Source organism: Tenebrio molitor, chromosome 4, assembly GCF_963966145.1.
Source record: "Tenebrio molitor chromosome 4, icTenMoli1.1, whole genome shotgun sequence".
In the NCBI taxonomy this organism is placed as follows: Eukaryota; Metazoa; Arthropoda; class Insecta; order Coleoptera; family Tenebrionidae; genus Tenebrio; species Tenebrio molitor.
The window spans coordinates 17,908,756-17,923,656 of record NC_091049.1 but is presented as its reverse complement, the minus strand read 5'-3'; the positions used below and the strand labels follow the sequence as shown (position 1 = coordinate 17,923,656).

The 14,901-nt window shown below is 34.5% G+C and overlaps 1 protein-coding gene across 2 annotated transcripts; it reads left to right on the top strand.

Annotated features, from left to right (window-relative positions):
* The first annotated feature begins 2,868 nt into the window (after positions 1–2,868).
* On the top strand, positions 2,869–14,034 carry LOC138128577 (cytochrome P450 4C1-like). Of its 2 annotated transcripts, none has more exons than XM_069044772.1 (8): positions 2,869–2,940; positions 9,799–9,994; positions 10,049–10,240; positions 10,302–10,487; positions 10,534–10,600; positions 10,659–10,785; positions 10,835–11,405; positions 11,461–14,034. In XM_069044772.1, exons 2-8 carry the CDS (start codon positions 9,805–9,807, stop codon positions 11,634–11,636), a joined length of 1,509 nt encoding a protein of 502 aa, XP_068900873.1. In that variant the 5' UTR covers positions 2,869–2,940; positions 9,799–9,804; the 3' UTR covers positions 11,637–14,034. The 2 variants fall into 2 exon arrangements, with proteins under 2 accessions (XP_068900873.1, XP_068900874.1); XM_069044773.1 differs by lacking the exon at positions 2,869–2,940 and adding an exon at positions 4,659–4,882.
* Positions 14,035–14,901: the final 867 nt, after the last annotated feature.

Genomic DNA, 14,901 nt, shown 5'->3' with positions numbered 1-14,901 from the left:
AAGTCTCGACCTGACGGTCTCGACCAAAAACTCATTCTCATGCGCCAACAAAAAACAATCATTTTGCGCACTTAATACAAAAATGACTATTTTCTGCAGTTACGAAAACATTAACTTTAGTGACAAAAAACGGTATTAAAGGTGACCATTTTTAAGACGGTTGGAGAAAAAAAAATATGACCAACTGTCTAATAGACAGTGAGAAGACAATTTAGAACCATTACTGAAACAATAAATGTTAATTAATACATATAAAATATTTTTCATAACACAAACAAACAAAATCAGAAGACTATTCAACCAGAAATAATTACCATAACGTAACCGTAACGATTAAACCAAATTCAATAATTTAACCAAAGCACAGGTAAGAAACTGGATCCACCTTATGTTTCTTTGGTTTATCTCTGAAAAAATAAATTTTGGTTAATACAAAATCTTATTACTATTAGAATTGAAGTTATCAACACAGGCCACTCGTAACTAGCGGATAAAATTTTTAGGACAGAGTAACAAGAGAAGGTTTGAGGTTGTTAATTTCATTTCAAATAAGTTCCAGCCTTAAATAGTTTTTATTTTCAAGCGGTCGAAAATCGCGCCTTTGTGTATCTCAAAAGTAAAGAAAAATTTGGTTTTATTAATTTTTAACGAGTTATCACAGCTAAGCTCTGTAAAATTCGTGTCTTACTAGTATATACGCTAAATAAAGATGCCTAAAGGTAAAAGTTTGTCTGTAGATATGTGAAAATTAATAGTTGATAAGTTTCAATCTGGAGAGCGACTAAGTGACATTGCAAGGCAGTTAAATCTGAATCGATCAGTTATTTCAAAAACAATTTCTTAGTACAGTCAAAGAAGTTTACTTAATGTTCCGAAATCAGGAAGACCTCAAAAAACTGACAGAACCATTGACAGAAAAAGACGAATGGTGTCAAGGCAGAAGCCATTTTGGGATGCAGTAAAAATAAAAAAGGAAATTCCAAATGTAAGTTTGTCAGTGAGGTCTATTAGATGTCGACGTAATGAAATTGGGCTTTATGGAAGAGAACCAGCAAAGAAACCGTTCATTTCTGCTGAAAATCGAAGAGTCCCGTTACAGTTTGCAAAACAACATTTGAATTAGACGCCGCGCCAATAGAAAAACATCCTATTCTCTGACGAAACTAAATTTAACTGGTGCAGTTCTGATGGAGATAATCATTTATAATGACCCTGTACATGATCATTCTTATTATAAATGATTGTCCCATCGCAGTAGGTGTTGGTGACGTAGTTGAATGTGCCGCAAGCCTCATAACATGAGTGAGGCTAGTATCGCCGATGCGTGGCGATACTGGGGGTAGTGGAAATCTGTCTACTAGTTTGTCTAACGTAGCGAGGCTGCGGCACATCCAAAATTTGTGTGGGTTTTCAACGCCAACTGCGATAGGACAATCATTTATAATGACCCTGTGTAATAGCATATTATTATACGAGTTTAACAAGACGTTGTATTATCACATGAGTGTGTTTACAGCACGACGAGCGTAGCGAGAAGTGCTTTAACGGAACGATACGTCTTGTTAAACGAGTATAATATACTATTTCAAATGAAATCCTGGGCTGAGTAGGCGTTGGAAAAATTAAACCGTTTAGAACAGTGTAAAATTTGAATTTCGCGCCGTTCTTTCACGAATGATATTTGTTTATGTTTAATCGGAACATAATTGAACATGTTTGTTTTCAGCAAAGGGTGCCCTTAGATATTTGCTTCGAGAATAGGAATCGTTACGTTATTCTATTTTTGATGTAAAACATTGCAAAGAAAGAAAAAAAGATAAATTTTTTGACTCTAAATTTTAGGTTAGCTGTCAACATGCTCCAATTAATCTACGCTTTAAAAAAGCACAATAATTGACGCTTTCCAACGCCTTCCCAGCCCAGGATTTCATTTGAACGCGCGATATTTTATCTACTTTGCTTTACTAATCCCTGAAATTTCGGCTGCTCAAGCTTTCATTTTAAACTAAAGACTTTCGCGTGGGTTGGTAATAGACATTTTTCACAAAAATGTAAAATTATATATATTTACTAAATTTACCTCGTAGCTTCATTCGTTACCTTGACGCCTGACGTCAAACGGCTGATGTTACCAATATAACAAAAGCTAAAAGTTACCAAAAACAGTTTAATAATATGCTTCATTATTACAGTTGGCTTCAAAAAAAACGGGAAATGAAATTTGACCTAATGTGAATTGGAAATTTAATTTGTCAATTTATGTCAATTTGTGTCTGTTTGATAGTAGTATTTCTAACACATATAGTTGAATTTTTTTAATAAACAATTCTCAAAACGTTGTCTTGTTGGTATGAGTCAAACTGTGATTTTCATGATAATACGATTGGTCACATTGAGTGTCAACATTTTTTTATGTAACTGAGCCTGCGCCCTAACGAGCGAGAGTTTATTTCAAATTCGAAAAAGTTTCTCCTGATTTCTCATTAAATTTGTTTTGAAAATGAATTCACGGAAGAAAGGTACGGAAAGTGAAGTGAACATAACCTTAACCATGATTTGGTGTCAAATTGTTATACAGCTGGTCCCTATGTCCAAATTTTAGGGTGGTACAGTATGGTTTTTTACTTCATTTTGACACTGACAATTGTTTATTAAAAAAATTTCAGTATAAGTGCAGTTTTTTAACCTAAATTCTAAAAGGTCGTTTCAAACTATAAAAATTTAATAAAATTTGACAGAACTTTTTCTGACAATTCCCGTTTTTTTTTTAAGCCAACCGTACTAAATGTTTTCCGTATAATAATGAGCCTATTTGTAATTCAAAGTAGATAAATATACATTATAATCTGACACTTATCGTAGTCAAATACATTTGAAGAATCCTAACCTTAGCATAACAGTGACTCACGCTATCATGACGTTCAAAGGGCAGACATAAAGGTAGGTACAAACACATGTTTTATTTAAATAGAGAATCACTATTATTCACTGGGATAAGTAAACACACTTGCTTTCAGAATACTAATAGCGCATACAAAGTACTCGTTAAATAATCATGACAGTGTTGCCTTACTGTTGCCACACTGTTTTTACCATTTCTTGTCAATGTTGAAACTTTTCGACTTCCTTGATTTTTCCTCGATAAAACTTTCCTCCCTCATTTGGTGTATTGTTGGTTGCCGCATTCCCTCGGATTAAATTTTTGCGGAAAAATACGAAACAAAAATAATGAGGAAAGAAATATTTATGGATCCTACGTTGTTTTATTTTTCATTTTGTTTAATTAGGTTCTAACGAGAGGCCGTACCTTCGGAAGGTTTTTCCAAATAGAATTAAAACGATTGAGCACACTTCACTTAAATTTTATTTAACAAATAATCGAGTGTGGTTGTGATTGTTCCCAACAAATTATAGAAATAAATAAATGAATTTAATAACAGAAGTTGGTGGAAATTTGACCCAATGAAATTTGACTCGCGGCCCAGAATTGAGGTCTGACTCATGAATAAATGACTAAGCTGGGCAAATACAGAAGTTTCTGGCGCGAATAGCATTATACAAGTTTGAGATGCGAACTATGTAATCCAATTTAGATTTGACTTGTTTCCCCAATTAAATTGAACCCGACTGGAATTTCATAGAACACCCTGGTCTACTCCGGTGGTCGAAAATAAAAGGGAAAAAGGTTCTAACAGGGCCAAAAGGTACCTCTCTTCACGTGTCAGCTGGCCCCCTTGGGGGTGACGCGGTTAATTTTGTGCTCTTACGCCGCACCACAGCTAATTGAGTGCGACGGACACTGGCGGTAGCTTCCCGAACTCGAGACTCCAAAGCATACATAATGAATGAAAATGTTTTATAATGATTTTATACTAATTCCCCTTGACGAGAGCACGTTTCGCCAATCGGTAAATGCATGAAGATCACATACGTCGTGATAAAGAAATTAATACAAGATTCTAAAGAGTCACATGGTCATCAAATGCTCAAAGATAATATAATCTTTACTTTTATACTTATTTTCTTTTATAATTTGCAACTGCAATAAATGTTTTTCTGACATGTTTACTGATAGCTTCATTTATATCACAATCGGTGACACCCAATAAGGGAAGGAATCTTATAGCATTTTATCCGAGTATAAATTGAGATTCTGAAACATATTTTTTGAAAATTATTTGAAAATTAAATTTAATATGAATAACACAATAATAAATAAAAGTACTGGCAAAAGAGACTAACATGTGAAAATTGTCATTAAATTAAATTGTTTGGTGTAGAGATATATTCATATTTGATGACGGAAACAAAAGACTGAGAAATGTCACAAATTTGTATTGTCAGTGTCAAATTTCTCAAAGACTTTCGTGATTTCGACAGAAATGCAGCAAACTGGCAATAAGAAAGTTGTTCATCGTCGACTAGAGACAAAATTTGTAATACGTTTGATTATATGAGAATAAATTTCCTTTTGAACCACTGACAAAAAGTGGTTCCCTTAGAATTTATTTTTTCAATCAATTTAGCGAAAGTTTAAATTTACCTCGACATTCCTTTTTACGGCGTTTATGACAAATTTGACACTGACAATACATTTTTGTGACATTTCTCAGTCTTTTGTTTCCGCCACCAAATATGAAAATACCTCTAGTATCAACGTGACAATGCTCCCTAACTAAAACTACAGTTTACTTTGCACGTAAATTAGTACCCAACGTCACTTTAATGATATTCCAAATTGTTACTGAAAGCTCACACATTGTTAACCATCTGCCTCAGTAGTATGTCGTTCGTCTCTAGTGCAATTTAAAAATACTTGCTTCATATACGTGTACAACATTTGGACTCATGGTAACTGGTTGTAATTCATGAAATCAGTCAGGTATGTCTTTAGATTCTGTGGCGGTCGTGAAAAAGTAGGTAAGTCAAATAATTTCAAAAATGAGTTAACGATGTTTACACCTTAATAATAAATCATGGAGTTAAATAATTCAGATTTTCACAGTTTAAAATTTACTTATATTGAAAACAAGTACAGGTAGAAAGAAGTTTCTATTTAATTACAGGATTTTAGGAATGATGTGGAATTTTGAATCGTTGGCCAGAAAATTAACATTTTTGACTTACCTACTTTTTCACGACCGCCACAGATATATAAATGCAAAAGTAGACATATTTTGTTGAAGTAAAAGTTTATTTGGTAATTACAAAAAGTCTATTATTTGAAATTATTGTGAATTGTAATTACACAGTATTAAGAAGGTCTATTTTCTTTTATGTATGGTTGGCAGTAGTAAATTTGACTATTATATGAGTATGACAATTAGGTCGACTCTGTATCCCATATCGCTATAGTTTGTCTCAATTCTAAATTTCCACCACCTGTTGAATTATGTTGGCAAAATAAAAATATTTCTAAATTGGGGATTCGTATAACCAAAGTTGGCAATATAATTATTTTATAAACATTATTCGAAAGCATTAAAATTAGTTGATAAGTTATTTTGCTTTTAGAATTTGATTTTCTACTTACTTACTTGCTGCATTTTAAAAAAGGTTTTCGTTCATTTGCGTTATGCTAAAATTTTGAGTTGTAAAAACGGAAAGCGACAGATAACCTAACAAATACAATCTGATGCATTTTTTACCAAACAGTGTTGCCGGTTGTACGATGCGATCAATTAAAAAATAAATCGAGTCGGCGTGTTACCTATGGCAACCCATGCTATAGCATAGGCTCCAAAGCAAACTCGATTTATTTTTTAAATGATCGCTCGGTATTTCCAACGTAGAATATGCGTAGAATGTAGTGTTAGAATACCCATTTTCCATTTTCAACAAGTCGTTATCAAGCTACAGTTACAGAATCGACCTAATTACCAGTCGGTATTTATTATCACATCCATTCACATAAAATTTAGATTAAATATACATAAATAATAGGTGCTGAGGTAAGTTTTCTAAGTAAGGTAATAATGATAGTATGTTGCCCACATAAGATCATCGAAATTCTGCATGTATCCATCTTTAATAATAAATATGAAGCAAATTAACACTGAATATATAAAAAATGTTGAATGCAATACGTTGAAAAATGAGTGTTTTTCTCACGCATCGTAATAGCGCAAGTAACGAGAGCAGTGAGTAATTTTTGATGTATATATGTTACGGACAAAGACGATAATTCGGCCAATAACGTTATTGGCCGGTGAATGACGATAATGGCCAGTCAAGTTGGACATTAACCATAATGACCGGCCAATAACGTTAATGTTCATGCAATTTGGGAAATGTTGATAATTCATAACATAACATAATACAAGCGCGCTGCACAAAAAAATTTGCAATTCGAAGTACCATGGATCACTCTCATGCCACAACAAAAATGAATAATTTTGACTACTCTACCTATTATTTGAAAAATTAGTATTTTTCACTTTGTTCTGGTGGTTTTTTTAGTTTTTTTTTTATTTACTTACGTTACCAAGTAAAATTTAATAAGTGTGAATAATATTTTTTCACATAGTCACAATATATTGTATACTATACATAGTTTCAATAATAATCATGTAACCTATATTAACATTCTCCAGCCGTTTTTGGCCATTATCATTAATGACCGGGCAATGATATTAACGTTGGAATAAAAATGACATTTTTAATAACATTGCCCACCCGCCACGGGCCATAACGTCAATATCCGGTCATTATCGATAATCGCCAGGAAAAATGGACATTCACGTCATTGTCCGGCCGTTATCGTCAATGTCCATTTATCGTCTTTGTCCGTAACATATACACTAATCAAAACGAAGAAAGAACCACCTCTTTATTGTGTTACATTTTATTTCTGATACAAAATACACCGAATAAAGTTATCTTATCAACACTTGATGTATTGAAGCCATAAAACCCAAAAAGTGCAAATTTTTACAAAGATATAAAGTCTATTCACGTTGGATTTTCCTCTCAAGGTCAAATAATTTAATTTTTTGGTTCTGTAATTATGTTTTGTAGATAGTGACATGCAGCTAACCAACATAATGCGATTTAGCAATGCTCAATCCAACCTGTACGGTGTTTACCTGCATGTCACTATTTACAAAACATAATTACAGAGCCAAAAAATTTAATTATTTAACCTTGAGGGGAAAATCCAACGTGAATGGACTTTAAATGCGTTTATCCATTTTCTTCTTTTATTTCGTTGCAATTGTGAAAGAAGCAACATGAATGTTGATGTTCTTGGTAGCCCACGAGGGCGTGGAGTGTATCTATCAGAGATTCAGATTGCTAGAGCCGTCACTTTAATTGAAGAGGATCACTCAAGACGGCAAATAGCTCGAATATTAAATGTTATTCGCGCTGTCATAATCTAATTTATAGTATTATTAGAAGACAATCTTGTCTGCCTCGTGGAAGGGCAACTTCCGAGAGAAAAGACCGTTTGATAAGGCTTTAAGCCACCAGATTACGCGCGAGTACTACTGCAACGCTCCAAAATGAGCTGGTAGAGACGACAGAAACCAGAAAAAGTACTCAAACAACATTGAACAGGCCTCTCATGAACGTGAGTTTAACCCGAAAAGACCAGCTAACGTATCCCTTTTAAGCCCTGAGCAGCGTAGAGCAAGAAGGTTATTTGCTCAAGAACATGTTGATTGGAACCTGGAGCAGTGGAGCGACGTACTTATCACTGACGAATCCAGATGCTGTTTGCACCACATCAGTGAACGAGTTCCAATGTGGAGACGCCCAGGGGAACGGTATTTAGACGGTACCCTAGAAGAAAAGGTTCTGTTTGGAGGAGAGTCCATCATGGTTTGGGGTGGCATAATTTTGAATGGACGCACGGAGCTGGTGGTAATTCGTGAGGGGTCTATGACTGCTCGGAGGTGCATAGACGATGTTTTAGAAGCACATGCGATACAGTTTGCAGAGACTATGGGTTCAGAACTCATTATGTACCAGGATAATGCCCGTTCACACTTAGCCCAAAGTAGTGCAAAATTTCCTCAATACCCATAATATTCAGGTAACGAATTGCCCCCTCCCCCCCTCAGTCCAGACCTCAATGCAATCGAACATGTCTGGGACACACTTGGGTAGCAATTGAAGAAATGCCATTCCAGAACCTTCAACACGCCGAGGAAATCCTTCTGGGAGAATGGGAAGAGGTGACTGATCAGGTTATTTAAATTTTATTGAAAGTATACCTCGTCGTTCTGCGGAAATTTTGGGGGTTAGAAGAGATCATACTTATTATTAATTTGGCATTTTTGCTTCTTTTTCATTTGATTGATTACAATAGATTGTTAGTATTTTTTAGAAAACAGTCTCCTATATTGCAATAACAACAATTTATTATAATAAATTATTCCAGTAAAAAAATATTCACCTTCATAAAAGTGGCTCCTTTTTCGTTTTGATTAGAGATTAGAAAACAATAGTTTACGGAGAGGCTTGCCCTCGAGGTGAACTAGTTCTCGAGACACAGGAATGGACTTTCGCCGAGGTTGTATACTATTTTATTCACAATCAATCATTTAATCCAACAAGCAACATTATAATAATAAAAAATAAATAAAAACCAACCTCTGTAATATTATTGTTTATTTTGGCAAACTATTAAAACTTAGCAGGCGCACACGATTGAGATTGTATTCAATTTTAGTTCACAAAAATCAAACCAAATTGACATTTGCTCACATTTTTTAACAAACAAAATGTGCGATAGCGAAATAGAGTGTACCCTCCCCAGAACTACGGAAATCCGCACACAAATTAACACTCAATCTCTTACCTGAGAAAAGCAAATTACGATATCAGAAAAACGTACAGAGATTTTCGCGATTGGTGCTACAGTAGCGCCACCACAGTTCAGTTATGGGTTTCATTACTGACCGCTTACGACTCATTACTGACTCCTCTTTTCATCATTACTGACCGGTTGATGTGTACACGAGTAATCGCTCACTTTCTAACCTTTAAGAGGTTTGGTCAGGTCAGGTCAGGTTAGGTGGTGTTACGAATGTCAACGGCGCTTTCGAATTCGACTCGTGCTAACGCACTCGTCAAATTCATATCGCAGCGCGTTGACATTCGTAACACCACCACAAAAATGATCTGCATAACATTGACTACGAGTCGTATTTGGAGGACTATTTAATGAATCAAATTCCTCAAATTTCTTTCAGTTTTTCAGATTGTACACTTCAATTTGTTAGAAAATAATATTGTTGTATTCGTTTTTAACTGCAAACAAAAATTTTAATAAAGATTTTCATTTGTTTAAAATATTCAGTTCGAAAAAATAGTCGCTGATATTTGTACTAGTCCAATATCTGCTGTAATTCTTTTGTACCCATGGAAATCACTAAAATTAAGTGTGTTTCATTGGTTGAGGAACATTAAGTGACAGATGAATTAAATAGTCCACATAAAGTTCTGGATTTCTCCGTTCTGTAAGCGTATGCCTCACCCTCCTTCAGCCATCATAAACCGAGACACAAAAAGGAATTGAAAGTCCAGTCAGGTTCAAAATTAACTGCTGATAATTGACCCGTTGACGAAGTTTAGAAACTACTAACTTTTAAGAGAATCATATACTCGTATTGTAATAATAATTATATTGTTTCTAAAAAGAAATAACATAAACACTAAGTACTATTTATTTTCTTTCCAACTTGAAATATTTTTTCTTTTACTGAAATTGACATTTGGAAAAATAAAAACGTTTTTAAAGTTAGGTATATGAAAATGCTTGTCCACTAAAAACTTTTGTTGCTTTAATTGTAGCTTATCATGGAGATTCTAGCCGAATATTTCACGATTGGCAACCTTCTGTTAACTTTACTGTTAATTTTTGTGGTTGGTTTTGTTGTACAATATTTTTGGAAAAGACGAAGAATTTACTGCTATTCGGCAAAAATAAAGGGTCCCTTTGGTTTGCCGTTCTTGGGGACCATTCATCCTTTTCTTAAGGGCAAAGATGGTAAAAAACTGATGTATACTTTGGGAAGAGAATATCTGATAATTTTGTTTATAGTGTATTTTACGAAAACAATGGAATTGGTTGAAAAATACCGACCTATAGGAAAAATATGGTTAGGCCCACATTTTTATGTAATACTTTCTGAAGCTGATGATGTCGAAAAATTGACGAAACAGTGTCTTGCAAAAACGCAGATGCATGAATTTCTTAAACCGGCATTGGGTCATGGAATTTTGATAGCTAAACGTGCGTCATAGATTCGTTATGTAATCGTTAACATTGTTTGCACTGGTTAACTATTTTATAGTGTCAACATGGGGGATTCACAGAAAAATACTTAATCAAACTTTTAACCAAACCATTCTGAATTCATATTTTGATATTTTTATCAAACACTCAAACAGTTTCATCATCGACTTAAAGGAGAATTATGCAAATATTCAAACCGATATTTTTAAACGATACGGTGATTGCACTTTTAAAACTATTTGCGGTGAGTGAAATCTGTGTTGGAATACTCTTTAATAGTTTTATTGCAGATACATGTCTTGGTGTTGACTCTTCCGAGTGGAATCAACAAGACGAATTCATGAAGTGGATAACTCAGTAATAATTACAATGAATTAAATAATAAGTAGTTTTGCAAAGTCTAGTTCTATTTCAGAGGAGCGGCTTTAATTGGTACCCGTTTTTTAAATCCATTATATCATTCTGATATTGTTTGGAAACTTTTTGGATCTGAGAAAGCAGTAGCTGAGTTGTGTGCAAAAGCTTTCGGTTTTGTTAGGGAGGTTAGTATAATAAAAAAAATTGTTCTAGAAATTAAACAATCACTTTTAGATTGTTTCTAGGAAGAAACAACTTTTGGAAAATGAAAACTGTGGTGACACTAAATACAAAGATTTCTTAAGTTGTTTAATAAAAGTTACCGAAGAAGAAAATAAATGGAGCAACGAGGAATTGGTCGAAGAGACATTGACGATGATAATAACCGGCAGCGATACGACAGCTCTTACATTAAGCTTTACCACGATTATGTTAGCAATGCATCAAGACGTTCAAAGGAGGGCTTACCAAGAAATGTTGGACATTTTTGAAAACAACACTCGAGAACCAACTTTAGACGATTTGAGCCGTATGGTCTATTTAGAATATGTTATCAAAGAAACGATGAGACTATTTCCCGTTGGTCCCGTTTTGTTAAGAAAGGTTTTAGAAGATGTTATCATTCGTGACACTGTGATCCCCGAAGGCAGCAATTTGATAATTCCTGTACACTACATTCATAGACATTCAAAATATTGGCCAAATCCATTGAAATTTGATCCAGACAGGTTTAAACCGGAAGAAGTTGAGAAAAGACCTCGTTATTGCTATATGCCGTTTAGCATACCTCCGAGAAACTGCATTGGTTATTGATTTGAGTATGTTGTTAATTATTGCATTATATAATATAATATTTTCAGGAATGCGGTTTGCCATGATGTCTATGAAGGTATATTTGTCAAATGTTTTAAGAAATTTTCAAATAGTATCAACCCAGTACGAGTCAATTGAAACCATCAGGCTACATATTGATGTACTAATTTCAGCTCCTGATGGATATGGAGTAACCCTTAAACCGAGAACGGAAAAAATATAATAATTATTAATATTTGAAGAAATCACTGCGGCTTTAGTTAAATATGTTTTGTGCTCAATTCAGGTGGTTTATACATGTTGAAAGAGTAGTGGTTAATTTAAAAAATCTAATTAGGTAATGTACAACTTATTAATTGTGATTAATTCCCACGTACGTCAAACGTGCGTGTTCAGCCAATCTGAGCACTTGCTTTCATCTAATCAAAAATGTGTATCCCGATAAAAACGTCCTGCTACTCTGTCATCCGTCAAAAGTGATTAAAAATTAAAATTGCATGCTACTCCTGTAAAAATGCCCAAATTCAACTGGTAAAATTTTCAAAGCAAAAACTTTTCGTAAAATTGAAAAATGTATCAGTTATGTTATTTTATTCTATTTTAGTCAATAATCGTCTTTAATCTATTTTAGTCAATAATCGTCTTTATACGCCCCAAATGAGGGCATAAATTGGCCTTTATGGCACAGATCTGTCAAAAATCTGCCAAGCAACGGTTGGTTTAATTATTCAAATAATGGTATCAAACATAATTTTATTAAGAAAATCATACATATACAGGATGTTAGGGAATGGTCTCCCAAGAATGTCAGGGTGAGTTTCTGAGGGAAAATATGGTCGAAAAGCTTAATACCATTTTTTCCTAACATGAATGGTTTTCTCAAAGATAAAAATTTAAAATGGTGCCCCACTGTTTGGGAGCTTTTGCACCATTTTATTGTTGTAATAATTAAATAAATAGTTAAAGTTCTGAAATGAAAATTAATTGCTTAGCAACTAAAATACAACAATGCCTTTATGTCAGATTTTATCGAGTACCTACTGTCACAATGACGTTTCGGTTTTGAATACTTCCCTTGGATAATATCTCATCAAAAACTAGGATTGCATTTTTTATTCGAAATATTTATCTAGATTGACCGCAATCTTGAAGTAAGTCCCCTTTTATGGCTGCAATAAACTGAAATTATTTCTGCAGCTTTATTTGTGATACCACATCTCGATCAACCTCTAAAGGGATTTGAAATCGAGCACTAACCACCTAATACTACTAATAAGATTCGTTAATTTTTGTGTAACTTTATTTATTTGTATTTGTATTGAAAAAAATCATAATAAATGTCCTCCGTTTGCCTTAATACTAGCATTAGCATACCTTCGGACACCAGCAGTAGCCTTTCCGCTATATTCCCCATACACAAAATACATATCTGCATCCTCCTCTATAGAATATTCAGGCATTGTAAATGATTGTAGTCTTCGCAGGCGACGGATAAAAGATAGATCAAATTAAAATGTAAACTTTGACAGTAGTAAATTTCGAATCGTTACCAAGCAATCATTTTTATGTCGAAACATACAAGAATTGTTTTCGTGCACAAAGCAATTTTTCAGCAGTCCCTAAACAGCAGGGTACAATTTTATTTTCAGAAAACGGTGTAATTTATCCAAAAACGGTATAAAGGTTTTCGACCACATTTTCCCTGATAAATTCACTCTGAAATTCTTGGGAGACCATTCCCTAACACCCTGTATACCAATAACCCTAACAACATGAAAATAGCTAACTAAATTTGTATGGACACAACTTTTAGTTTAGGAATACTAAATATTTGTTTGAATCTTTTAGAAATTATAAAATTGGAAAAAACGTTGTATGTCCCACGGGCATAATTTTCGATTATGGCCCTCGGGAATTTAAAAGCCCTCGTTCCTCGGGCTTTTATTATTTCCTCGTAGCATAATCTCCTGATTATGTCCTTAATACATAAATAACTATTACCTTCGATAAAATTTACATAGTTAAAATTGAGACCTCCTTAAATTCAGATAGGTATGAACTTGGAATTGAATTTTTACAATAATCAAATGTAATTTGTCTTTCTAATATTAAAGTGATCATATCAAGCAGAGCCTTTAGATTATTGAATTATGATATGATCTTAATTTGTTAACAAAATTTATGTGATACTTGTTCTGGTGTATTAATAATTTATTGTGGGTTGCCATTCAATTTAGGAAAATTACTTTATAAAAGAATAAAATTTTAATTCGAATTAAATGTTTTGCTTGAATTCCAAAACATAAATTTAAAAAATTATGTGGCTTTATGTATACATACTAGTATTTTACAGTAAAAGTCTCTTAGGACACCCTTTACGACTTTACTATTTTTCTATTATTGATTCAAAAAATTGATATTCACGCATAGTTACTGTTACGTTATAAATTGCCCTCCCGAAACTGGGCCACACTGTTACCGGTTACACATCTGGAATGTTCAAGGGTATAACGAACAGGTCGTGGGCTTCGACTCGGTTTACAATGCGAACCAAGAGTATCGTCGACTGAGGCTGAAAAATGGCGGAGTACGGGAAATGATACACAACAAATTCGTGGAGAAAGGTTTTTATTTGCAGACTGTCACGTGAAATTGTTGTTGCAAGACAAGATTACGATAAAATGAAATGAAACAATGATACAATCTGCAAAAATAAAACTCCACGATCTGACAAAGAAACCTAACACAGTGCTGTCTCATTTTCTCCTACTTTATCCCGGACAAAATATAACTAATTATGGCACGAGCTTCCCTGTTTGACGTGAACCCAACGAACCAATCTTCCGACACCGTTGACAGCAAGTCCTTCAGCGAGTTCCGGATTTACTGCCGGTCGACAACTGGAGTCGTTGAACTTTATCAACCCGATGAAGAAACGTCGCAAGAAATTGTGGTGCCCGCGATAGCTCGATGCTGACGAGGTCACTCACAGCTGATACGGTGAAGCCGTGTATAAGAAGTGTCCGCCCTAGACGAAAAATTAAAAATTTGATTCAAAAATGGATTATATTCAACTGCCAATGAGATAGTGACGAAATGAGTAATAAAATGTTTTCAATGAGTCGGTCATTAAATATAAATGAAATGAAATGTAATAAAAAATGAGAGGTGATAGAAAACGTGGAAAGTTAATCTATCCGAATAAAATGTGGAAGCCACGGCCTGGGAGAAAATGAGGTGTTACCACTGCTCCGGACTTGGCTGGTGGGTGGATCTGGGACCTTCCGATGAGTCCGGGGACGACCTGTACTGGCAGGACTCGACGAGATCTTGATCCGCAAAAGCGTTCGGTCTGGAAACCTTCCGTAGTGAAGTCCTTGATCCGCTTGGCGATTTGGGGCGGTGGTACTGGGATGAACCCTCTCCAACGACCCTCGTGAACTTCACTACGACGTCTCGTCAGCCCTGGAAATTCAGTGGATCACTGT